This window comes from Paracoccidioides brasiliensis, assembly GCF_000150735.1.
Source record: "Paracoccidioides brasiliensis Pb18 unplaced genomic scaffold supercont2.8, whole genome shotgun sequence".
NCBI lineage: Eukaryota > Fungi > Ascomycota > Eurotiomycetes > Onygenales > Ajellomycetaceae > Paracoccidioides > Paracoccidioides brasiliensis.
This window is the reverse complement of record NW_011371365.1, coordinates 365,526-389,849: the sequence shown is the minus strand read 5'-3', so window position 1 is coordinate 389,849 and position 24,324 is coordinate 365,526. Positions and strand designations below refer to the sequence as shown.

The 24,324-nt window shown below is 46.2% G+C and overlaps 6 protein-coding genes across 6 annotated transcripts; 4 read left to right on the top strand and 2 right to left on the bottom strand.

The window, feature by feature from the left end:
* Positions 1-130: 130 nt before the first annotated feature.
* PADG_06306 (uncharacterized protein) lies at positions 131-1,829 on the top strand (the record flags this gene model as incomplete). Its single annotated transcript, XM_010763544.1, has 2 exons — positions 131-332; positions 400-1,829. The coding sequence occupies 2 exons, from the start codon at positions 131-133 to the stop codon at positions 1,827-1,829; spliced, it is 1,632 nt and encodes a 543-aa protein (XP_010761846.1).
* A 4,231-nt stretch (positions 1,830-6,060) lies between these two features.
* PADG_06305 (uncharacterized protein) lies at positions 6,061-7,249 on the top strand (the record flags this gene model as incomplete). Its single annotated transcript, XM_010763380.1, has 2 exons — positions 6,061-6,210; positions 6,275-7,249. The coding sequence occupies 2 exons, from the start codon at positions 6,061-6,063 to the stop codon at positions 7,247-7,249; spliced, it is 1,125 nt and encodes a 374-aa protein (XP_010761682.1).
* Positions 7,250-12,197: 4,948 nt separating this feature from the next.
* On the top strand, positions 12,198-13,742 carry PADG_06303 (uncharacterized protein; the record flags this gene model as incomplete). The annotated part of the gene is made up of 4 exons (XM_010763543.1): positions 12,198-12,476; positions 12,630-12,785; positions 12,966-13,325; positions 13,419-13,742. The coding sequence occupies 4 exons, from the start codon at positions 12,198-12,200 to the stop codon at positions 13,740-13,742; spliced, it is 1,119 nt and encodes a 372-aa protein (XP_010761845.1).
* A 1,437-nt stretch (positions 13,743-15,179) lies between these two features.
* On the bottom strand, positions 15,180-15,773 carry PADG_06302 (uncharacterized protein; the record flags this gene model as incomplete). Its single annotated transcript, XM_010763542.1, has 2 exons — positions 15,180-15,569; positions 15,681-15,773. The coding sequence occupies 2 exons, from the start codon at positions 15,771-15,773 to the stop codon at positions 15,180-15,182; spliced, it is 483 nt and encodes a 160-aa protein (XP_010761844.1).
* A 515-nt stretch (positions 15,774-16,288) lies between these two features.
* On the top strand, positions 16,289-17,104 carry PADG_06301 (imidazoleglycerol-phosphate dehydratase HIS3; the record flags this gene model as incomplete). The annotated part of the gene is made up of 2 exons (XM_010763379.1): positions 16,289-16,592; positions 16,686-17,104. 2 exons carry the CDS (start codon positions 16,289-16,291, stop codon positions 17,102-17,104), a joined length of 723 nt encoding a protein of 240 aa, XP_010761681.1.
* Positions 17,105-18,353: 1,249 nt separating this feature from the next.
* Positions 18,354-22,605, bottom strand: PADG_06300 (uncharacterized protein; the record flags this gene model as incomplete). The annotated part of the gene is made up of 3 exons (XM_010763541.1): positions 18,354-21,096; positions 21,158-22,155; positions 22,369-22,605. 3 exons carry the CDS (start codon positions 22,603-22,605, stop codon positions 18,354-18,356), a joined length of 3,978 nt encoding a protein of 1,325 aa, XP_010761843.1.
* Between the last annotated feature and the right edge of the window lie 1,719 nt (positions 22,606-24,324).

Here is a 24,324-nt window from a genome sequence, read left to right as displayed (position 1 = left end):
GTCTATGCTTTCTTTGGAAGAAGAAATTCAACAAGATTCTCTCTATTGTTTCTGCTCCCTTCCAACAGCCTCTGTGCTCTTTTAGAACTATCGCGGCCGTTCCACGATTTCCGCCAGACAACGCAGCACAATGGTCGCCTCAACTACATCGCACAGCTCAAGTGCCTTCGATAGATTTTCTCGGCGCTCAAAGCCTTCGGTTGTAATCAATCTAAACAGTCAGCAGCCATCCATGACCAATTCGTACTCAACTTTGGACACTATCAAGGGGGAAGTGATAGTAATGTCTGATTCTGATATCCGATTTGAAGATATTTTCATTACTTTTGAAGGTATGGTATTAAGTTTCTCTCCACGACATTTTGATAACTGTTAACGGTGTTAATTCTGCATCAACAGGAACCTCCAAGACAGTCATTGAACGACCTGGAATAGCGGGACCTTCAGTTGATCGATATTCTGCATTTCACACTTTCCTGCGTCTAATACAGCCCATCGATGAGTCGCAATATCCTCAGCCAAGAAATATAGAAATGGGTCGCAGATACACGTTTCCTTTTACCTTTGTTGTCCCCGAGCGATTGCTCCCCAATTCATGCTGCCATAAACATAACCACCAGCAAGTCCATGCAGCACATACCCTTTTGCCACCATCGCTAGGAGATCCTGTGCTGGCGGAAAATGGCAGTAAACTCTTAGACGATATGGGCCCCGGGGTGGCGCAGATCCAATATGCTGTGAGAGCCCAACTATCCAAGGCCAGTTCGGTAGATGATTCCACGAAGGTGTTCGTGGATGCCAAACAAAAAGTCCTTATTATCCCAGCAACGGATGAGGCTCCGCCTTTGAACATTTTGGACGACAACGAAGAGTATTGCATGCGCAAAGAGAAGGACGTGAAAAAGGGCGCACTAAGGGGCAAGATCGGCCGAATTGTGATGGCAGCTGCTCAACCAAAAGCATTACGCATCCCAGCATCCGCAGCTGCAGATGCAGCTGGTTCAGAGGAATGTGTACCCACCACTATGGCAACTGTCCACCTCCGATTTGACCCTGTAAATGAAGATCAACAGCCCCCTCGCCTGGGCAAACTCTGGGGCAAGCTAAAAGTGAACACTTTCTTCGGGACGGAACCATGGAACGATATTCCTTCCAAGACGTCCGCTCTAGCCTGGGCCCTCAACCAAAGGGTGTATACCAAAACCATCTCGCTCGCAACCCGCTGCGTCGCTTCCGCGACCTGGCAAAAGCACTCCTCTACAACACCCTGCTCATCAGCCCCCCCCTCCCTCCATCGCCGCGACTCCATCCAATCTACCAGCTCCGTCGAGTCCCTCCCTGGACCCACTGCTGGCTATACTGGGGATACCTACTATACCACTTCAGTTCTAGTCCCCATTAACCTACCCAAAACCCGCACATACGTACCAACTTTCCACTCCTGCCTGACGTCGCGCACGTACACGCTCGAAATGTCACTTTCCTACCATACTCCCAACGCAAACCTAATCGCCCCAACCCTAGCGATCCGTGTGCCCATTCAAGTCTCCACGACAAAGAGTCTGGCAAATGCATGCGCGGTACGCCGCCAGCCGAACCGGGTGAGGAACACGGAAGACGAATACTTCACACCGCGCAGAGTTGCGCCCCCACAAACTCATTGTATTGAGCGCTCCCAGTTATTAGTGACAGGGGTGAGGCGGGGTCAGAGCGATCCGTTCTTCTCGGCGGTTCCGTCGACGAGTGCCTTGGCGCCGCCTGAGTATTCGAATGAATCGTCGGCGTTTGCGAAGAAGCCGAATCAGACGGTTGTCGGAAATACTTGCTGATTTTGAAGATGGACAGTGGATCGCCGAGATCAATCAGGACCATATCATCTCGCTTCCTCGATTGACCTTTACTCACTCTTTCTTCGTTATGTGGTTTAAAAACCCACAGAAGCATGTTGCTGTTTTGTATATATATATATATATATTTTAAACTTTCATGACCCTAGATTGCTTGCAACTTTGGGTATGATGATGGTTTCTGCATAACCCTGCACCCCCTTTTTTCTTCCCCCCAACATCATGCTAAGTGATGGGTTTTTTTATCTCTCATACATCACTTATTTTCTCCCAGGTGTTTTACCGCTCATGTCAATACCTGTGTCTAATCTTCCGAAGTAACACCTGATCTTTAGTGAATAAATAATCTGCATTCACTCCGACAACAAAAGTTTTCATGACCTGTTTCATTGAGCTCTCATTTTTTTGTTGTTGAGTATTCCCTTCAAATCTCATTGACTAGATTGCCAGAATTGCTAATGGCATATTTTAATTCTTCAAAAGCATACCATTGATTGCATGAAGCTGGTTAGTTGAAACTCTTCATGTGTTTTCCTTTGCTTTTTTAAAAATGAACTATGAGAATGAGGGTATAAAAACCTCCAGACCCAGAAGACCCAGAAGGCCAGGGTCAGTTGTAGAGAGGGGTCTGGATATGTAGACTGAGTGAAGGACAGGTTCGTTGTAAATTCGGTTTCTCTGCAGGATGAATGAATGAATAGTGAATAATGCTAGATTTCATTCGCAAGTGTCATACTGGAGGTGTGAATCAGCCAGCAAAAATACTGCAGTGGAAACGCGCTTGCGGATTTTGCAGGTAAGCGAACATCCCTGGAGAGAATAGCAAGGGTAAGAAAATATCCAGTAATAAGGAAACGCACTGAAACTACTCCTGCGCCCAAAAAAAGCAGTAGCCCACCTGGACAAATAAGTCAGGAAACATTTTCATATACCTTTTCCTGAGGCCATTTCACTTAAGAGCTCAAAAACTCTTTAGGCTCGTGCCACTTCCAAATAGGCTGCGATCAACAGAGTAATTGGCAAGTCAGATGCTTTGAGATTGCCTCTATATTGTGGACTTTCTAACCGTTTCATCATGCCAATTGCAAGTCTCGGGTGACGTGAAATCAATGAAGCTGCGTTTCATCTTGTGGAGCTATCAAGATTAAGATGGCATGTTGAATGTTTGCGAACACATATTGACTGAGGCGCGCATACATCGGTCGGTTCCACAAATAGCCTTGCGAAAAATTTTCAAGAGAAAGAAGACGCAGAACTAGTTGGGAAGTTAATGGTCTGGATGAAACTTTAGTCTTTCAGCCGGAGACACGATCGGGAAAGGGAGATATTCATAGATAGGGTATCAGTAAAACAGCACAAGAAGAATGTCAAATTGTGAAATCATAGAAGAGAGTGGAAACGTGCACACTACGGGGGGAATCAAACACCCTAAAAATCTGAACACAAGATTGCCAGCCAACTGCTTGGATATCATGCATTCCCTTGGAGCTTTATTGTTGTGAAATCCTTATCTCCACTAAATGTTGTGATCATGCCCAGACATCTCCCAAGAGACAATTGGTCTTAAAGAACCTGCCATCCTGTAGCCTCTTGCATCCTTTCACAGATTCATAACATAAACCATTGTTGGGTATACAAAGGTTGAAACGAGATAGGTTCGTTGTCGGACTATGAAAATAAAAATGTCAGGACCTCTTATGCGTTCCGATACGCGTTTGTAGAGTAATTTCATAATCACTGTTCTGACGTCCGAAGGAAGTACCTGCCGACGAGCGCAGGTCCGGAAGTTTTCCGATGGCCGATCAACTTACGGCCTTCTCAAGAAAGTAGGTTTATGCCAAATGCTGATTCCATGGAGGAATTTGCCTATGGCTATGTAAAGAGGTCATAAAATTTCAGCGGCAATTGACCCATCGTTTATGGGCACTAGCCTCGTGGATAGGGTTGAATGGGAAGGAAGATATATAACAATCATGTTATAAATCAGAGATCCCTCAACTTCGCCAAGGATAGATTCTTCGGCTTCCCGGATCCAAAATCGTGGTCACCCTGGATTCCGTGTTTGGAGTATGTACATATCATTACGCTTTATCGGTTTTCGGCGGCCGCATATGCTTGATTGTAACCCATGCCCATCAGATGAGGGAATCTCAACTCGATTTCGTTTTCCTTAATAGTTTGAAAAGAAGGGGTTCTCCTCCATCATGCCAAACGCATTGATATTGACAAACAAGTCAGGGCAAACCGTTCTCTGCCTATAACGTTATTCGCCGGAATAGAGTCCAACGAAAGCGTGATTTCCCACAGGAGGATCGAACGTATGCTTAATCCCCAACACAAAGTCCACAACACAGAATCGTCGCACCAAAAACTACCCGAAACCTGCTAGTTATTGCTGAATTCGATCCGTCCTTCCCACAGAGCTGTGCCGCAAAAAGGGGTGGCAAGAGGTTCGTTGGCATTGCATCCCAGATCCATGGAGGGGTATCTATATCTACCTTCTCGACACCAACAACGTCCAAGTCCAGACTCGGCCTATCGTTGTTCCGTAGTTAGTTTGGCATGGCCAGTTAAAATATCCTCACCGCATGTGCTCGGACTGGCCTTTCGTTACTACTTGGGGAAATGCTGGAGGGTTAATATTGGAACCCGTTCAGGCTTCGATGATGCAATTTCAGAATGCGGGAGTTGGATTGTTTGGGAGAGAGAAGCTGAGTAGATAGGGTGGGGGAAAATCCACCCATCCCGTTCTCCTCCTGCAACTCGTCAAGAGTCCTTCCATCCTTCATCCTCTACGACAAGCTTAGCTGAAGTACTACTACTTACTATCTTTAGCAAAATTTCATCTAGCTAACTAGCTAACTAATAGGTTACTGCGTTAGCGAGTTATCCGCATTGCTTGGAAGCCTTCGAAGGGTTCAGAAGGGGTCCAATGACCCTCTGCCACCAAATTATCAGACAGCGACCCTGCTGGTTTCGCAAATCAGAATAATACCAGAGAATGCATATCAGGCACCGTTCGTGCCCGACCGACTCTTAGTCGCGGAAAACCAATTATTATCATCGTCTCGCTCCGTCGAGTCGCCTCACTTTCCATTGAACTGAGGCTCTCCTTGCAACTAACTCGACGACAGCTTCGGGGAGTCTTTCTGACGCCTGTGGCTGTTCTTGCCCAGATAACTCAAAGTTTCAAAACAACTCTGTCGAGTTCAAAACTCTTCAATCCACGATGAAGAGGGGGAGTTGGGCATTCTACATGTGGGAGAGTTGTCCCCAGTCTTCGTGCTCGAAACACGCGACATTCCAAACCAAGCCTCGTCAACCATTCGTTGTTCAGGATTCAGCGATGTCCAGACGCATATTGCCGCGTCCCAAGCTCTTCAAATCCTTCACGTTGTTTTTTAGCTCAAGCTCCCAAAGAGAGGAGAAATCACTTCTTCGCCAACCCATTTCCGCTGCTCTGAACTTCTCAAGCGGATGCAGCCATTTTATTGGCACCTCCTGCTGTCCACTGCTGAATGACGTCTATTTACATTTGACCCTAGCTGTTTTTTCGAGCCAGATCACTCTTCATACCAGAACCTAGTGTAATCCCTACGAGTTTTTTTTTTTTTTTTGGGGGGGGGGGGGAGGGGCACAATTCAGTGCGGGCAAGGCTGACGACCACTGCGGGGCTCTCAAAGTAAAATAAACCAAGCTCACCCACCTCCTGGAGACTATTTGCTTTCGAGCCTCACTATCCATCAATTCAAACCGCCTTCTCGGGAAATATCAACTGCTCTCGGAGCGAATGATCTTGTTCCAATGCCAAAAGAGATCTAACACTTTGCCTTGCCCGAGCTCAGGTTTATCCCAAACAAGGGCGATTTTGATGAAAGTTGCAAAATGTATGTAGGTGCCCATGAAGCTGTGTTGGCATGTAACTGCATTCTCTACTATCCCATTTCGAGTCCCTGGGGACTAGCACGCCAGTTTCTGAGCAGCCAAGGGCGAAGAAAGTAAGTAAAGGTGGATCAAGTTGGGTATAAATAAGGTACCGTCCTAACCAAAACGTTGCTTTTCATTTGCTAAGTCTGCGTGTTCATTCACAATTGGTTTCTTCTTTGCACGTCTTCCCAACTCTGGGTCAATTTCTTTTTAATGCCCCCCATTCCGTTCCTAAGCTTGCTATATTGTAAACATAGGAACAGAAGGTAAACATTGTTCCCAGACGATGGAAGCTCTAACTGAGATAGACTGCTATCGGGTTCTTGGTATTACGCAATCTGCTACGGCGGTAGAGATTAAAAAAGCGTACCGGGAAAAATTGTTGACTACCCATCCGGACAAGAACCCTGGCACATCATCAGCTGAATTCTGCAAGGTGTGTTCGTGCTCTTATAGTGCAAGTTGAGAATCCTTCACTAACATAAACTCCTCCTTTTTAGGTGCAAGAAGCATACGAAATCTTACAAGATGAAGGAAAGCGGGCTGCGTTTGACAAAACATATGCAGATATTCATGCGCAGAGGGACACGCACGAGCCAGGAGAGAGTCGCGGACGGAAGGAGAACAAGGAACAATGGAGTTTTCCCTACTACTCAACGCCAGCCCCGGCTCCAGAGAAGCCTTACATGCCACGAAGGCCTTACATGCCACGAAGAAGGTCTTCGAGACCTTACCATGCAAGTGCTCCGTCTACAAGCACAAGGAATCAAACTACCCAACGCAGATCACACTCACCAGACAAGCCAAGAGCACGCTCGCCAACCCCAAAAGAGCACCTCCCCTATAAACAGCACCGGTCTTCAAAGTCGGATTCGACTGCGCAGCGGCCGCATCATTCATCGAAGCGACACACACACACCCGATCAGATCCGTCATACAATTACAAAACTATCAGACCGCACTGGGCGGAAAGAGAAGAATATGACGACTATTATTACGATGATATTCCCGTGATTGCACCAATATGGCGTCGACCCGAAGAATCACCACGATATCGTGAAATCCACATGGACACCCTGCATAGCCTGTGCAATGTGCGCATCCCCCGAACTTCGAGCGGCAAAATATCCGTAAACCCAGGCTCAGGGCCTACTCCCGATATTTGCTTGATTTCACCAACACGCACGAGTTCAGGCGCAACCACCACCAGCAACGACGGATATGGCGTGACCATAGTCAAACCACGCAGCCGCAACAAACCCACGTACAAAATAATCACCCCCCGCCCCAACCAAGCACGATGCCCGTCGTCGCTACCATCTTCGCAATACCATACCGTGACGGTCAAGCCGTCAAAGAAGGACATGCACAATCTGCTGTACGACTACCCAGAGCGAGCGGGCCGTGCCAGTAATTTCCGGGGAAGCCTTTATGAGGAGGATTACAGACGGACTCAAGGCATGCGCTGCTTTTAATTCTAATCATTTCTAAGCGCTTGGGCTGTTTTTTGGGTTTATTATTCCACGGTGCTCGCGTGTTCATGCATCTGGGCAACTTTGTCTTAGGATGTGGTTATAGGAGGTCTTTGTTGTGAATATTATTTGTTGGTCATTGACGTTGGGATAAGGGGTGGACAGGGGGCAGGGGAATCACGATTTTATACAGAAACTTATCACCTGGTAATGAATAACGACAGAAACAGGTGTTGTCAACCTTGTTGCTTTTGTCACTTCTTTACTCTTTTGGTACTTTTGTCGTATGACTACATGCAGCGGATAATGTTAATGTTGGTCCCACTGGGATTTGTGGAGGGAATGCGGGAATACAGCAATGTTTCATCATGGTCAGTACAGAAACCCATAGATGTCCTGATAATGAAGAACGACAGAAATACGCGATATCAATTGCCTTTATGTTTAATTTTTATGTTTTATTTTAACTTTTCCCCTTTTCTTTCTTTCTTTCTCTTTTTTAGCTCGTTTTGCGGTATGATATCCCGATATCAAACAGGAGCTATTTACACAGCTCATTTACTTACTTCCCTTTGGTTGTTAACCTCTCGCATTATTATTACTCTCTTCTCATTTTACTATTCTTCTAACTCAACGCTTCTACTTCTACTCCGTTGGTCCCGTTCTACGCACCCTCTTTTCGACACCTATTTGTCAAATACCACCATACATTCGTTTTTGCTGTTTCTCTCCATTATTTTCCATTCGTAGTTAGGACATTGCGTTGTGATATAGTTCTCTTTTCGTAACCCTGATAGCATTTCTATTCGGAGTCGGAATAACTACTTCCGGCTTGGCATAGTCTCCATTCCTTTGGTATTCATCAAACAGTTCGTTCATTACAATCAGTGAGAGGGCGTTGAATCATAGTTAGATATAAGCAATACATTCGTTCATTAGCTCTGTTCTTCGATCCTCTACAATTTCGATCCTCTACATACACATTGAATTGGAGTGGTGGTGTAAAAGATTATTTCCGGGGCTTCCTTTCACCGGTGGTGGATGGCATAGTTCTTTTTTTAGACATTCGGCTTTGCTCCGAAGGCTACTCTTCAACAGAATTTATATCTATCTATATCCAGGTCAGATACAAGAAAATATAATCCTTCATGCAAGCATTCTCAACCTATAGGTGCGTTAATTGTAGATGAATACCAATTCAATCATATCTTTCTCATGAGATGAATATACATCGGCAGCACGATATATTATAAAAAAACGCCATAACTCCGTAGATAAATTACGTACAGTGTGTCGGGTAATGCCAGAATATCGGAGGTATTGAACCGTCCCGCGTGGACTGAGGAATAGCCGGCCGTTGACCAAATAATAAGGGATTGAGAGACAGAGACCAACTAATTTCTTGCAGGTTTCCATGTTGGAAGTTGGAATTTCAAATTAAATGGACGGTAACTGAACTACTATATCCGTCTTCGCGTACCAGTTAGAAAAGTGCTTTTGGATAGACCCCGACATAATTTGCGTCAAACATACCCACATACAAAAAAAAAAAAAAAAAAAAAAAAAGGTCCTGTTTTCTTCATTTTGTGTGACTAGTTATTAATTACTGCTATGTCATTTATGTCGCAAAATGTCAAAATGGATTCTTCATCTCTCTTGGATGAATGGAGGTCCCTTTTGAGTCGCCGGTACGAACCAGACCGGATCGATGGTTCAAGATGCAAGTTATTGGCCATACCTCGTTGTTAACGGCAGCCATCGTCAACTTCTAGGTTTCCCTGGGCGACCGAGGAACCTAATATGCAATGTCAGGCGGGAGGCCCTCGGGAGCGAAGTGGCCGCCAGCGGCTAGGCAGCTTGCTTTCCATAGGGATTGAGTTGGTGACAGGTGGTTGGACGGTTGGGATTTAACTACCTCTGCAACCAAGGATACGCCCGCCTACTTATGCATGCAGCATTGGGTAGTTACGTGTGATTACTTGAAACAATGTATATAGTGTCGTAAATAACCAGGGGGAGGAAGAGCACTTCTGTGAGTGTGAAAAATGCAAGGTGGGGGTGATATTATCTTAGCCACTCTATTGCGGTAACTAGTTAGTTATGGTAACCTGGTGTTTATGTAATTGTTCAGGTTGAACTGGGCTATGTAACTCTTCAGGTGAACTGGGCAGCGTATGGAACACTCAGGTCCATTGTAAAACAGCAAGAATATACGTACAAGCGTTCCATATGCAAGGTGACGTATGTATGAACCACATGAGCAGGTGTTGCAGGCATCCATTGCATAGCCTTTTGTTAGCTGATATGTCATGGATGTATGTTATGCATAAGGGGGACTATATGTAACTTCAGGGTCTGTTTGCTTTGCTTGTTGAAATTTCAGCCCTAGGACGTTGAAGCACAGCCGGAATGCCAAGTGAGGACAGGGCGGATCCGCCACCTGTGAACATTTCATAGCAGAGATATGAGCACAGAATAAATTGTCCAAGGTTTGGGGTAATGTATTCTGATGCCGCGCATGCACTGGGCCAACTGTGTGCCATATGGACCCTGCAATGCCCTGGCGCTAGTTAACTTTCAGCGTTCAAGGGTTCTACATCGACCCTCTCAAGGATGGGAAAATTTAGAACCAAGAAAGTAATTTTAGATTTCAAGGCCAGTCAGTGCCTATGTATCAGATTACGGGAGTATATACGTACCGTCAACAACTTGTTAACTTCCTCCCGTAGTTGGATATTTTGCAGGATCGCTCAAACCTCTGTCCGGGTATCTTAGTCACGTGGTTTTGCATCTGGCCACGGTCAGTTTGCGGCGGAGGTACATGATTGCAGCCTGGAGATACTTTTCAACCGGACGCGTAACCCAACTCTTATGTAGTCACCGTGCGATTCTGCCGCCCCCTTTTTTGAGTTTAACCACCACCGCCTTAGTCCTGTGTTCTTCAACTCAATCAACAAACTTAATCCCAAACTTCAAGATATTCAACATCAGTCGCTTATCAATCGCACTCAATGCCCAAACATACTTTGGTTAGCATTTCCTTGTTAGGCTTTCCTTTCTGCCGTTTCAACGTTGCTTTCGATAAGATAACCCCCCCCCCCCCCCCGACCCTTGCAAGCCCTTCCGCTCCCTTGATGTATACTTGCCCTCTAATTACCTCATCATTAATCTGTGACATTAACTCCAACCAGTTGACGTGCATAGCACAGCCTTGCTATTAGGAATCAAAAGGCTGCTCAAAGGCCCTGGTAACTCAGCCATCCATTCATTCCTACGCTGCAGAGCACGGAGTAGAGATCTCTCTCTCCTTTGCATCTTGAAAGTCTAAAGCTTTTTTAATCACGAATCCCTCCGTAAGTTCGTTGGTTTTATGGTTTCTGCTTATTATGCTGCTGGTCGCCATGTGATTGGTTCGTTTGGGGGCTCTGGCGATACGGATCCAAGCTACGGGACCAAAAACAATATCAAACCAAGGTTTAGCCGTAGACTTTCCCCCAAGTCCCTTTTTCCGCTCTCAAGAGGCCGTTCTGCCCAAGTGCTGGTTGGCCACTGGCTTTGCCATCCACTTCAATTCTCGCTTTTATATTTTTTATCTTTTATCTTATTGTATCTAATATTATATATTTTTAAGCTGATTTTCGAACCAGGGTCAGCTGTCTGCGGAACTCCCACTCCCTGATGCTTCGTTCATTGGCCCTATCCTCCTTTAATTCGCCCCTCACGTTTCTCCACCAACTCCGACCATAAAATATCTAAAACAAAGAAGAGAACAAGACGGGAAGGCGAAAGAATACAGCTAGCAGAGAATTGGACCAATATTTTTAATTCTGTGATTTGATTGATTGCTCTGGTCGTATTCTCGCGGTACACACTCCTAGGACTTCAGGCCCTTTTCTTTTATTTTTCTTTTATTTTTATTTTTCTTTGTTTTAAAACACAAACTTCCCTTGAGCCAGGGCTGCTAAAACTTGAGTTGAAGAGACCGGGTGACTCCATCCAATGTCTCCAGTGATTCCGGTCTCCACTGAATCTCTTCAGACCGTAAATTATTCTCACCAATACTACAATAATCCCTGGATTTTCCCCAAGCCTTCCCTTGTGCTCATCCATCTCTTAACAACTCCTCAACCCTGCGATTCCTCTTTCATTTCTCCTCTATCTTTCTTCCCCTTTTCCCCCTTTTTGGTTAATTTAACCTGTGTCTCGTCATCCCCTGACCTCTTTTGGGTTATCACCAATTTAACGACTTCTTACTTTTTCTTTTTCTTTTGCCTCTTTTTTTAAAAAACAAAACTATCTTGCTAGCCTTCCTTGCTCCATCTTTATTCGTCCATTCCCTTGTGAAAGATTTTAGCTTCCAAGCCTCATCCCCTGAAACGCTGTCACTCTTTTTGCTTGGCTAACTAGAAATTAAATGTACCAAACTTCTGTCAAGCATAATCCTCGTCTTCCCCTCGCTCCGACCACTCTTCAGATAATTTTTGTTCCTCAAACTTTTCCTCCTTTCGCCCAGGAGCCATTTCTCTTCCCTCTTTTACCTCTTCTTCGTAATCCGCCACTCCGTATATCTCGACTTCTTTCCCCGCTGGGGCTATCCTTCTGCCGCCCGCACCCTTTGCGAATAGCCCCACCTCCTTTTCCACCTTAAGCCAACGGTTCCTTTTGCTGTGGTTTGCCGATCCAACCACGAACAGTGGGCTTAGCTTCGTTCCTCTAGCGACACAACCTCGTCACCTCGACAAGATCCCCTTCCTGACTTCCTCAAGTCACAGCTTCAAGGACAAGTCACACAATTGTGCGAGAGAAATTCGCCAATTCTTCCGCACCCATCTGCTGCAGTATTTCTTGCCAGCAACGCCTCTTCGGCCTCTCAGAGGCTAGAAGAAATCTAGGCTATTCCCTTTCCTGCCTCGCGCTCCCTCCCACCCCCCCAGTTGGTAAAATCCCCACAATGCGGAAAGGCTATCTCATATTCATCATCGTCAATGTCCTCATCGTTGCATTCCTCGTGCGCAGTGTCTTCACGCTCCTGACGCTCCTTATCGAGGATGCCTCGGCTGATGCCATTCGCCGGTCTGACCTCCCTTCGCCGAATTCGAGTCTCTTAGAAACACGTCCCCAACTTATCCCGAAAATTATCCATCAGACATACAAGAATTATTCAATTCCTCTCATATGGCAAGAAGCACAGAAGAGTTGCATGGTCCTTCATTCTGATTACGAATACAAGGTACGTTAGCTTTTGAGTGGGGTTGGTTGGGCGTCGTGCTGCGTAGATATAAGGTGGATTCTTTGCCGTTGGCTGGCCGACGACATTAACCACCCTAATTACTGAGCAAGGTCAATTGAGGCTAACCACTTGAAAAATTTGTATTCGATTTAGCTATGGACGGACGAGAAATCAAAAGAATTCATCGCGAAGGAATATCCTTGGTTCCTGGAGACGTTTGAAAATTACCCCTACAACATTCAGCGCGCTGATGCTATTCGATACTTTGTGCTGGCACATTATGGTGGCACTTACATCGATTTAGATGATGTAAGTTGTTTCAAATAGCTTGTTTCTATTGTGGGATTCCGTTGGGTTTTTCTGAATTTTTGATTTTTTGAACCGTACCTGCAAAACGGCTACATATCATATCTTCCTTTTAATTGCATATACACTCGCCCTTGTTGCCGTTTAGCTGCGATTGCCTAACACAATTCCTCATTTTCACAGGGCTGCAACCGCCGTTTAGATCCGCTCCTCTCCTATGGTGCCTGGGTTCGACGCACTGCCCCGACGGGCATCTCGAATGACGTCATGGGAGCTGTGCCCCAGCATCCCTTCTTCCTCCGTGTCATTGATTCGCTACAGGCATATAACAGAAATTGGGCGTTGCCATATATCACCGTGATGTATTCGACGGGTCCTCTTTTCCTATCTGTGATCTGGAAGGAATACATGTTGTCGGAACCCTTCAAGACGGATCGCGTTCGCATCCTTATGCCAGACGAATACAATCGGCATTCATGGAGCTTCTTCACACATCACCAGGGAAGTAGTTGGCATGGCAAGGATGCCAGGTTGATATTTTGGGTATGTTTCCAGCTCTCTACCTACGCTCACCTCTCTCTGCCGGCTTACCCGTCCGGATATAAACATATAATTAACTAAATCCAAATGAAATAGATGGGCGGACATTGGATGCTCCTCACAACCGCCGGCTTCCTCCTAGCAGGCATCGTCGGCTTCTGCCTCTGGTGGGCCTATGGTCGTCTACTCTTATGCACCTCGCGCTGTTTCCGCTACTCTCCACTATCACGACGCCCTCCACCACCACCCTCAAGCCCACACTGCCCCTCTTATTCCTCCACTAGCCGCCGCAACCGATTACTCCAAGGTTGGCTACGACGACCGAGCCCATCGAAGAGGCAAGACGAAGAATCCGGCAGCAGATACACCGATATTCCTTACGAACTTGTTGGGCGGAAGAGCAATGTACGAAACGAATAGAGTATGTTTTTGTTTAAGAAAAGAAAAACCAATTTAACCTATCTACCCTACCTATTTATCTAATAACCGTTGCGGATCCAATATCTTTTTCTTTTCGTTTGTCTGCATTTCTCATGTACACAGCAGAAACGGGGATATTCTATTTTCTTATGTTCCTTTGTTTCAAAGAAGGTCAGCACGAACCATTGGGGATATTTTTGTTTCTCTTGTAATATGGCGTACGCAACACGTTGCTATCTACTCCGCATATGTCCCGGTGTTACATCTGTCGGTTGCAGCCCCTTTTTCCCGAAAATTTTTCTATTTCCTGGTTGTATTTTTCTCATCTGTTTAACCCATTTTTTGTTCGAGAAGACTAAAAACTTTTTGTCTAATTATTTTGGGTTTTTACCCTTTAATTTGTTGCATCCTTTAGTTGCAGGGTCTTCTTGTTTTTCTTGGGGCTGAGCCTTTTCAAGGAAATGGAGTTTTGGAGCCGATTTTTGTGTTTCATTACTTACTCTCCCGATCCGAAGAAAACCTTCTTGTCCATAGGGCGGGGGCATCTTATGGCGTCTTCTAATTTCTATTTCCCTTGTTATTTTGGTGTTTTATTTTGGACGGATCAAAGGAATCTTGGCAGAAGACATCTCTACCTGCCGACTTCACACTTGCAGCATATCATGTGGTTGGATTTGTTGAACTATTCATTTGTGTCTTTATATATGCGTCCGCGTCCGTGTCCGTGTCCGCGTCCATCATGGCTGTACTCTACCCCTTTTTTGTCTGTCCGCTATGTATAATTGAATTTCCTGTGGACATGTGCATATGTTTGTGCGTTGTTGCTTTGTGTCCCATCTACCTCCTTTGTATCTCACTTTTATTGATATATATAACCACTCACGGATACTTCATTTAGCTTGTGAAGATGCTCATGGCGAGATGGAGGGGAGAACTGATGATGAGAATGATCTATTTCTAATGATGACAAATGGAGGAAAGGGATATGTCTGATGTCAAAAGAATTATCACAATGCTCGTGTTCAGATCATTTCAACATGTTACGTGACATGTTATCTAACGATAATGTATTTAGAAATGAGAGATAGGTATAGCCAGCTACCTAGGTGTAACGTTCTTCAACCATTTGTATGTGCTATGCAAGAAAAATCACACCGGACTGAATAGGGCAGAGAAACTATATATATATATATACATTTGGCCTAAATGCAATGCCGCGTCTTCCCACTATCCGCTCATAAAAATTAGAAAGAAAACCCCTCCACCAAATCCCATCCCGAAACGCCTCCCGATGGATGATAAAGAAGCCAGCCCAGCCCACACCCCATCAACATATAACTTACACGCAGCGGATATACATGTACTGTTCTATACCCACCCAACAAACAGTTCCCCATCCACATCTCTACCTCTCCCCCCTCCCCTTCAAATACGAACTCACCTCCTTCCCCGAGCCTCCGCCTCAGCCCTTTCCACCCTCTTCACCTTCCTCATGAGCTCCAGATACTCATTAACCCTCTTCTCAGCCCAAACATAGCCGCCCATTGCCATCACGCTCAGCTGCAGGAACACTTTAAACTGCAGTGTCAGGCCGCGGTAGACGCGCGAGGCCGGGGCGAGGTTGGCGGAGAGGCGGGTTAGAGGGCGGTAGAGGAGGGGGGTGCTTGGGGGCGGTTTGGGATGTGCATGTGGCTGCGCTTGTGGGTGAGGGTTGGGGGTTGTTGAAGGGGTCGTGGCGGCGTTGTTAGAGGGCGGAGAGGAGGAGGCGAAGCGGAGCGGATGGGGAAGGAGGAGGATTAGGTGGGCTAACAGTGAGATTGAGCCGAACTGATGGTTGGAGGGAGAGAGGGGGGTGTGTGTGTTAATTTGTCTTGAGTATGTATGGTATGATTGACGTTGCATTGGGAGGGGTTGTTATTAGGATATGTTCCTACGTACACGGGCGGCACCCGTTATGAATCCCTTGACTGCTTCATGGATAACTTCGGGTGGTGGTTCCATGACATCCCGTTGGCGAGACGGAGGAGGCATGGTTATATTTTGTATGTAAGAACTAAATCGGATATAGCCGTGTGTGAGGATGAGATTTTTGGTAGTGCGGAGGGGCGGGAGGGAAGTGGCGGAGAATACGGCGTTGTGAAAGGAAGAGCCGAGGGGTTACAGAGGGGGTTGTAAAGGAGGTTTCCCACATAAAATGCCGGAGATCCCTTCTGTCAAGATACGGGCTCAATTGAGTAGAATTAACCCACGTAAAGGGAAAAGAGAGACAGAAATGTGATTGTTTATATGTCAATCGATGGTTTGACTCTCTTCTGCTGTTTTTAGCAGAGGTTGGAGAGCGGAAGACGGAGATATGTTTCTCCGGCCGATAGTTTACATGGAGGAAAACCGCAGGGGATTTTTCATATCAAATATCAAATTATCAGGTTGATCAAGTTTATATCACCATATTCACCCTTCTACTCGAGTCGCAAAGGATTTAGTTGAGAGCGCATCACATATACACATCCTCCATCGCAGGATATACCTCCGCCCCCAAATGCAACATGTCCCTCCCTCGCCGTACTACAACCCTCACCCGCTTAACGAACGAGACAAAAGTGCAAGTTTCCCTATCTCTGGACGGCGGCCAGCTCCCTGCCTTTGAGCCCTGCAAGTACTTCCCACAGACAAACCCGGAGGAATCGACAGGCATAATCCCTGCCCCCGACGCGGGGCATGCTTCACAATTCACCGCCACGCAGCAGATCACGATAAACACAGGCATTGGGTTTTTGGACCACCTGTTGCATGCGCTGGCAAAACATGCCGGGTGGAGTCTGGCAGTGAGGTGTAAGGGGGATTTAATAAGTTCGTGGATTTTTCCCCTTTTCCTTGTGTTTTAGTGATACTCCCCCCCACCCCATATATTCTATTATGACTAACTAACTGACCCTCCATTAGTTGACGACCATCACACAACCGAAGATACCTTCCTCGCCCTGGGCACCGCCTTTTCCAAAGCCCTAGGCCCTCGCCTCTCCCTCGTCCGCTTCGCCCGCGGCGATGCACCGCTCGACGAAGCCCTCTCCTGGGCCGTAATCGACATCTCCTCCAGACCCTACGCCGTGATAAATCTGGGCCTACAGCGGGAAAAGGTCGGCGATCTGAGCACGGAGATGATTCCGCATGGACTTGAGAGCTTCGCGCAGGCCGCTGGAGTAACGTTGCATGTTGGTTGTGTCTATGGGAGGAACGACCACCATAGGGCGGAGAGTGCTATTAAGGCTCTTGCGGTGGCGACAAGGGAGGCCTGTCGGAGAAGGTTGGCGGGAGAGGTTGGAGGTGGTGGGGAGGTGGGAAGTACGAAGGGGGTGTTGTAAGCTCATATCGTTTGCGTTGTACTTTTCAATATACCTTTTTGTCATGAAAGAATGAAGATTATTCTTTTTCTCTCGTATTTTCTCCTCTTTCAGGTCTTAATGGCTGGTCATTTTGGGTGGTTCCCTATAATATTTATTCCATTTTCTCCATGTGCGCCCTAAGGAAAGAAATTGGGAGCGTTTTAGAATTGGAAATGGACTCTGGTGAGTTTAGACGAAGTATAGAGATATTAAGGTATCTATGGAAAAGGGGGTGCGGTTGGAACAATCAATCTAAAGATCACTCCCGCAAATTTCACTTTCAATGAGTCAAGCAAGTCGCAGAGAGTAACTATCATATATGTCATAAAATAGGCCGTTCCCGTTGCTATCGTATTTTATCCTCCTAACTCCTCCCAACCTTGTCGTCCATCCATGCGATCATACGGGTGACCCCCATTCCAATCCTGTGTAATCCCAACCTTATAAAGAAACAAACCCACCCGCATCACCGTAGCTATAGTTTTGGTGTTTCAACCAAAATTATGAAATTATGAACTGATATGTAACTAAGCTGTCATATACCAACGGGGTGACTTACCCACCCGTATAATCACGCATGCATTAGAAACCACCAGAACCAAACCAAATCAGAGAGAGATAGAAAACACCAAATAATATCAGCTGCTTTCCCCCAATTTCAGCACGAACAATCAAGGACTCTCCTTCACGTATCCTATCGTTTGGCTTTGCCTTCACTATATTAGGCTCCGCAGGGTAAGTTTCTCGGCGAACAAGTTTATCTGCAAATGGGAAGACTCGGTGGCCGTTTCTGCCAGAAATCATTAGAAGATCGAGGGGGAGATTGATGAAATATTAGTTAGCGAAAAACAAACAATAGGAAAAAAAAATACGGTCAGATAAAAAATAGAGAAGATTTATGTATGTGTACGGCAATGGCAAAGGCAAATTAATAAAAAGCAAAGGTTCTAGAACAAGGTTAGCCCCAGAACCTAACCGGGAAGGTATATCTGTACATGAAGGTGGGAGGTGTGCGGTAAATGAAGTAAATGAAAAATGTTCAAAGACGAAAATGCTGAACAATATCAAAATAAGATACGCCGTGCTCCAGAGTTCCGGTCCAGAAGAACAATTGCTATAGCAAATGCAAAATCAGAAGGAAAGAGAAAGAAAACAGGTGGGGGATAAAAGAAGTCAAAAAACTTGGCAAGGATGAAAGTCACATAAGGTGGAACTGGTGGGGAATATTTCAAGTTTCCAAGTCAGGCAACCTCCAGTCAAGCCTGGGAGGCTGGCTAAGTGTCTCAATGGTCAATTTCTCTTTCCTTAACTCCTTTCGCTCCGCGGGTCGTGCCATGAGCAACGCACGAAGCGAGGATGCGGTTTCAGAAAGTCGCGTGCCGGTAGTGGTTGATGCACTTGTGTTCGTGGGAGAACTTAGGCTGTTGCTACTCTTAGTCATGCGGATGCTGTGATTACCGGTGCCTGGGACGAACAAACGCGGCAGGGAAGGGGTCGGAACGGATATATTGGAGGAGGTTGTGTGCAGAGCGTTGGATGTGTGAGCTTTCGGGAGGGGTGGGGGTGTAGGGTGGATAAAGGGTTGTTCGACATTTGACGAATTTCTATCATTCGAGGAGTCTTGTATGGTAAGATTCTCCGCATCTTCATCTAGAGGAGTCCCGGTTTGGTCAGGAGTGTCTGACAAGTAGGGAACTGATTCTCCGGTTTCGGATGAATCAATGGGGTCGAAGGAGAGCTGGTTGAGGAATGTGTCCAAACTGGCTGCCGTTGTAGGCCGCTCGTCATTAATTGAATCGTCATCGAGGCCATTGCAATGTTCATCAATGAGGCCGTGGGTGATGTTGTAGTTTCGAACCAAATATCGTTGAAGTCGATCCACCTCTGCATCCCATCTGTGACCTAGCGATTGAAGCACAACTTGCACATCCTGCCGGATAAAGTGTGGAGGTGCGGTTGAGCTAGCGAGAATCGGCGTAGATGACGCTAATGGGGAAAAGAATGTAGTTACATGTGAATTCGCATGGTGCGGTGATGTAGGTGATGCTTTTTGAAGCTTGTGTCCCGAGCTTCCAACTCCGCCGGAGACAGCAGCATGGAGACTTTTGCGGATCGAATTCCCTTTCGGTCCGACAGCATTTGGGGTATTTTGGTTGACAGATTCAATTTCGCGGCGCACTCGTTCCAGGCACTGTTCCCTGTCACGTACCATTGACGGGAGATGCAACAGCTTTTTGTTCAGTTGTAAACCGTTGACTAGAACCGTGAATGACTGCAGGTTAATTTCATTGTTGTCACAGTACACTTCTAGTAGTGTTTCATTTTCCTCCAGAACAGAAGCAAGGGTATTTGCTCCTTGTAAACCCAGTCTTTGATGCTCGATCTTTAATACCCTCAGTGAGGTATTCTTCTTCAGTCCAGTTAACGCAAGATTTAGACCGATGCCAAATCTAGCAACATCCAGGTGGGCATATTCACCACTAATATCCAATTCCTCGATCGTCGAATTTTTCTCGAACATTAGTTGAAGAGCTTTGCACGTTTCCGGACCGGCGTCATATGGTAATGATGCCTTTGATATATCGAGATACTTCAAGGTTGTATTTTTGCGTACTGCATCAACCAATTGGCGAAAATGGTCTTCTTTTTGAAATTCCATCATCCTCATGGTAAGATGTGTAGGGGTCTTATTCTTGGCTATCGCGTTGAACAGGAGGGAGTAGTCGACATGAAGGCGATTCTCACTCACGTGAAGATGCATGTTTCTCGGTTTCCCAGAATCGTCTGTCATGGAATGGAGAAATATAGCTACATCTTTCCCGGTGAGGCCACATTGGTCGAGTTTCAGGTTCCGAAGCGTGCTAGATTTAGAACTTGATAGGTATGCTGCTATCGAATCCACAGTTTGTTCATTAACGGCGGTGTGACTCAGGGACAGCTCCTCCAGTCGCCAATTGAGCAATGTTTCTGGCGCAATAAGTGGCTCCGGACCTGTGGTCCTTGAAATGTGTGAAAGGTTAATCCTCCGGATATGAGCAAAGTATCCTATCTGCTGCTGAAATAGTTCAGGGCTCAGCCTACCCTGGACACCGGAGATATCGATAGATTCCAGAGTGTTCTCCTGAGCAGTGATTGTAGAAAGGATAAGGTCAAGATCATGGATTGACAGACCACAATGGCTAACCTCAAGGGCGCGAAGGTGAGAGGATTTCTGCGATGCTGCATCAACAAGATAATCCAAGTCAGAGTCGCCAAGTTTGATGCCATTGAGAACAATCCAATCCACGTTCGTCAGCTGGCGTCGGCAAAGGGGATATATGGCTTCCGGTATGCCGCATCCCGGGTCAAGCATTCCTTTGCTAGAGGTAGGCTGTCTCGTGAGACAAAACGAGAAGTCCAGCCTTCGAAGTCGCCTATTTTTTAGAGTTAAAGCACGGATTTCTTGAGACAAGATGGACATCTTTTCTTGGCCTGGAAGTCGAATAGCGATGTTGGAGCGCGTAGTTGCTGCGTCAATGTCAAACCCAAAGGAGTCGCGTACGCGATGGAGAACATCTAAATTAATGTCCATAAACGAGATTGAAACAAAAGACTCATTATATCGCAGAGAACGCATGACAGAAAGAAGTTCCAAGGTAGAATATTTACGGCGATCTTTGCTATTTGCAGGTTGTAGTAAACGGAAGCACGGAGCGTCATCGCAGGCGTAATCAATTGTATAACGTATATTCGAGGTATCGATGTCATAGGCAGCGCAATATGCGGTAAGAGTGCGGTCGAAACCCCCGTGATCTTGATCCATGTACATTAATGGTGTGACTTGGTCTTCTACATGTTGAGGGACATTAAAGATAAACGGTTGCTGAAGCCATTCAGGTCTGAGCCATTCCGCTCTTTGCCGTATTAAAATAGCGATCTCGCTGGAGAACGATGAGGAAAGATGCACAGCGAAAGGTTGGCACAGTGGTACACTATGAATATGTTAGCGCATTCTACGTATAAGCTGGACCGAACGTGTAAAGAAACACGTACCGGAATATCAATTGAAAAGAATCATCACCCCGTTGCATTGACAAAGATGTCAACGTCATAATCCCAAATGACATGCTCACATCCAACTCGGTTAGAGAGGCGACCGAACTCCGGTTTGATGACTTCGGAAGGAGTATTAGGTGGATCTTGTGAACTCCGATTGCCAAATAACACACATTTGATGTGAGCTTTGCCAGGTCGTCATTCGATGACCTTCCGCCGGATTTGGTGGACACGCGTTGCACAACTTTGTACATCCGGAAACAATCTGGGTCGTAATCTCGTTCCTGTTCGAGGGCCCGGGCAACGTATTCCACGGACTTCTGGTCAAATTTAAGGGGATCAATGGCGCGTATTTGGTCCGCTGCTGCGCGTATCCCCGCCAGCCATAATTCCGACTCTCCCGGGTCATTGAGCTGCAGTAGCAAGGACGAAGGCTTGGCAGATCGTTCGTCCATGTGGCAGACCTCAATGGAAAAGTAAGGTCGTCCATCATCAAGCCTGTAGACAGCCACGATGCTGTTCAAGGGTATTCCTGACGTAAGATCTGAATAAGGTGCCATGTGGGAATCCTGAAAGGAGGTAATTGAGACCATTGACTGTCTGTTTGTGGCCGTAGAAGGTGAAGAATTTCGACCCCAGGTCGCAGGAATTGACGGAAAAACTTCCGCTGCCTTCGACTGGTTTTTGAACCTGACAAGGTGTGTATCCGTCAGGACCAAATACTGACTCTTCTTCCGCCACATGCCACCCGTTGTCTGGACTTCGCCATGGTGTAGGACTTGGGTGCCCAGAAGGGACTTCAGATTTGCCAAGTTGGTGGGAGAATCCTCCTCATCGCCCGAGGATGCTTTGGAACGGGTTCTTGTAGAGGGCTGGTCGTCATCGAGGGAGCCCAGCGACCGCAAGGACCCAAACACAGATTTTCGCATGGATTTCTGGAAAGATTTCGATCGTGGATGGGAACTGTCCTCGGATGATATTAAGGTGAGGCTTTCCTGTATAAAACCAAAAGTAAATTAGGGACAGAGAAAAAAAAAACTAGAGGTCCTAGGCCATAATTGGTGGAACAATGCGCCCATGCTAGAAGCCGTCAAATAGGTTACAGATACCTAGACAGGTAGCATAGAAGATGCTGAACAACATAATATTGGTGCACAAAATGAAATATAGAGAAATTCATGGCAAACTTTGGGCTGTGTGCAACTAACCGTGATGAAGAGCGAGCCACTACTACTGGCAGGACGCCCGGTACTTTTCCGCAACCTTAGCCTCTCCTTTTGTGGTTGCGAATCAGAATCGTGTTTCTCACGCCAGCCATCAGAAACAGATCGATCATGCCTCCGGGGATTTTTGGCCGAGCCAGCGAAGCCAGAGCCCAACAGACCCGTTGGGCCTAAAATACTTAAACTTTTCCTTCGCTGAGCTTTATTTGGTATATCCGTCATGGTGAGTGTTCAAAAGTATAAATAATAATTAAACAAAACCCAAGAAACCGGGTTCCTGATTCCCGAAGGAGCCTTGAACAAGGAGGGACAGGCGAGGCTAGAAGCAAACTATTGAATTCAATTGAATTGAATTGATTGGTAGTGTGACGGAGATTTGATAGAGAAGAAACGATATTCCCCATACAGTCACATCCAGTGGTTCCTCTAAGGAGCACGGGGTACAGGTCCTCTTGGATGAGCTATCGGAAGCGGGAGCCAATGGTTCTTGCAAAAAAAAAAAAAAAAAAAAACACTACCGCTGCTTGTTTCCAAGGTCTTCCAGGGAGGGTGTACACAACTACTAGCCTCATCTAGATCAGCCGATTGAGAGTAGCCTGGCTAGCTGAGAATATGCCATGCCGAAAAGAGCGCCGTGTCAATGATCAATTAGCGTCCTGTCGTACAGCAACTAGAGGTTGGTTGTTGGGCAGATGGAGTGGGCGTCGTCTGCAAGGTGCTAAGCACGTTGATTGCCCCCCCCCCCCAACTTCCAAGACGACACGATGGATTCGACTCGATTCCTGGACTGACTGGCAGCCCGTGCAGCAACGGAGAAGGGAGAGGAGGAGAGAAGGAGAGGAGAGAAGAGAAGAATACAAGAGTCGAGAAGGGGAGCAGAGAAGGCCAAGTTCATGAAGTCGAAGGCTGAAGTTGGAAGAAAGAAAGTAAAATGTCTTGGAAAGCAGAAATGATGTAATTATGCGAGACGGCACCAATACGCCAATGTCAATACAAGTTATACAGTGTATATGGGGTACATGCAGAGTACTTGTGGAGCACATACGGGAATACATACGGAGTATAATGAAATTCGCTTCTTCTTCTTCTTCTTCTTCTTCTTCTTCTTCTTCTGCTTTGATTCTTTATTCATTTTTATTTTTATTTTTATTTTTATTTTTATATTTAATTTACTATTATTAATATTATTATTTCATTTGCAGCAGGAGTAAGTATTTACTCAGGCTATCGTCAGCAGCAAACCGGATGACATAACAAAGATACAATGAAGGCCTGAGGTTGAGATTGACATGCTGCCATAACCACACACCCGTTTTCTAACTGAGTTCGGAGCCTTCTCGGATGGCTAAACTGTATAGTTGTCTCCGCACTGAGAAGAGATATACCACCAATCAGCTCTGCCTGGTGCCCGTGGTTAGTTCTGGCAGTTCCCAATCTCTGGTCATAGTGACGTGATGCGGTCTGCTCAAACCCCTGAATTCGATGTTGATCTCGCCTCTGCCAAAGATAATTATACCACTTTCTCCACACGCATCCATGGATGCAACAACGGCATAATGACGCTACATCCCTTACTTGCATCTGTTGCTTGGCGGATACCTTTGAGGCGGGGAAGGTAATGCGGAAACTGCATATAAATTTCTCCATCATCGTATTCGATCCCCGGCAAAGTGGAAAACCCGAGTTGAACTGTTAAAGCCCCGCATAATAATAACCAGTCAGATTCTGGCCACTAGACATTCGGTTCCGGCCGCAGTTTTAAAAGGAATGAAATGGACCAAGACCCACCCGGCACGAAATGTCCCTCTTCTTCTTTATTTATATTTTACTTTTGCCACTCCTTGTTATCAATTCAACTGCATAAAAACGTCATATGCTAAGGGGACAATGTGATGATGGATTCTTCAGGAATCTGCCGCTCAAGCCAACCATCAAGATGTG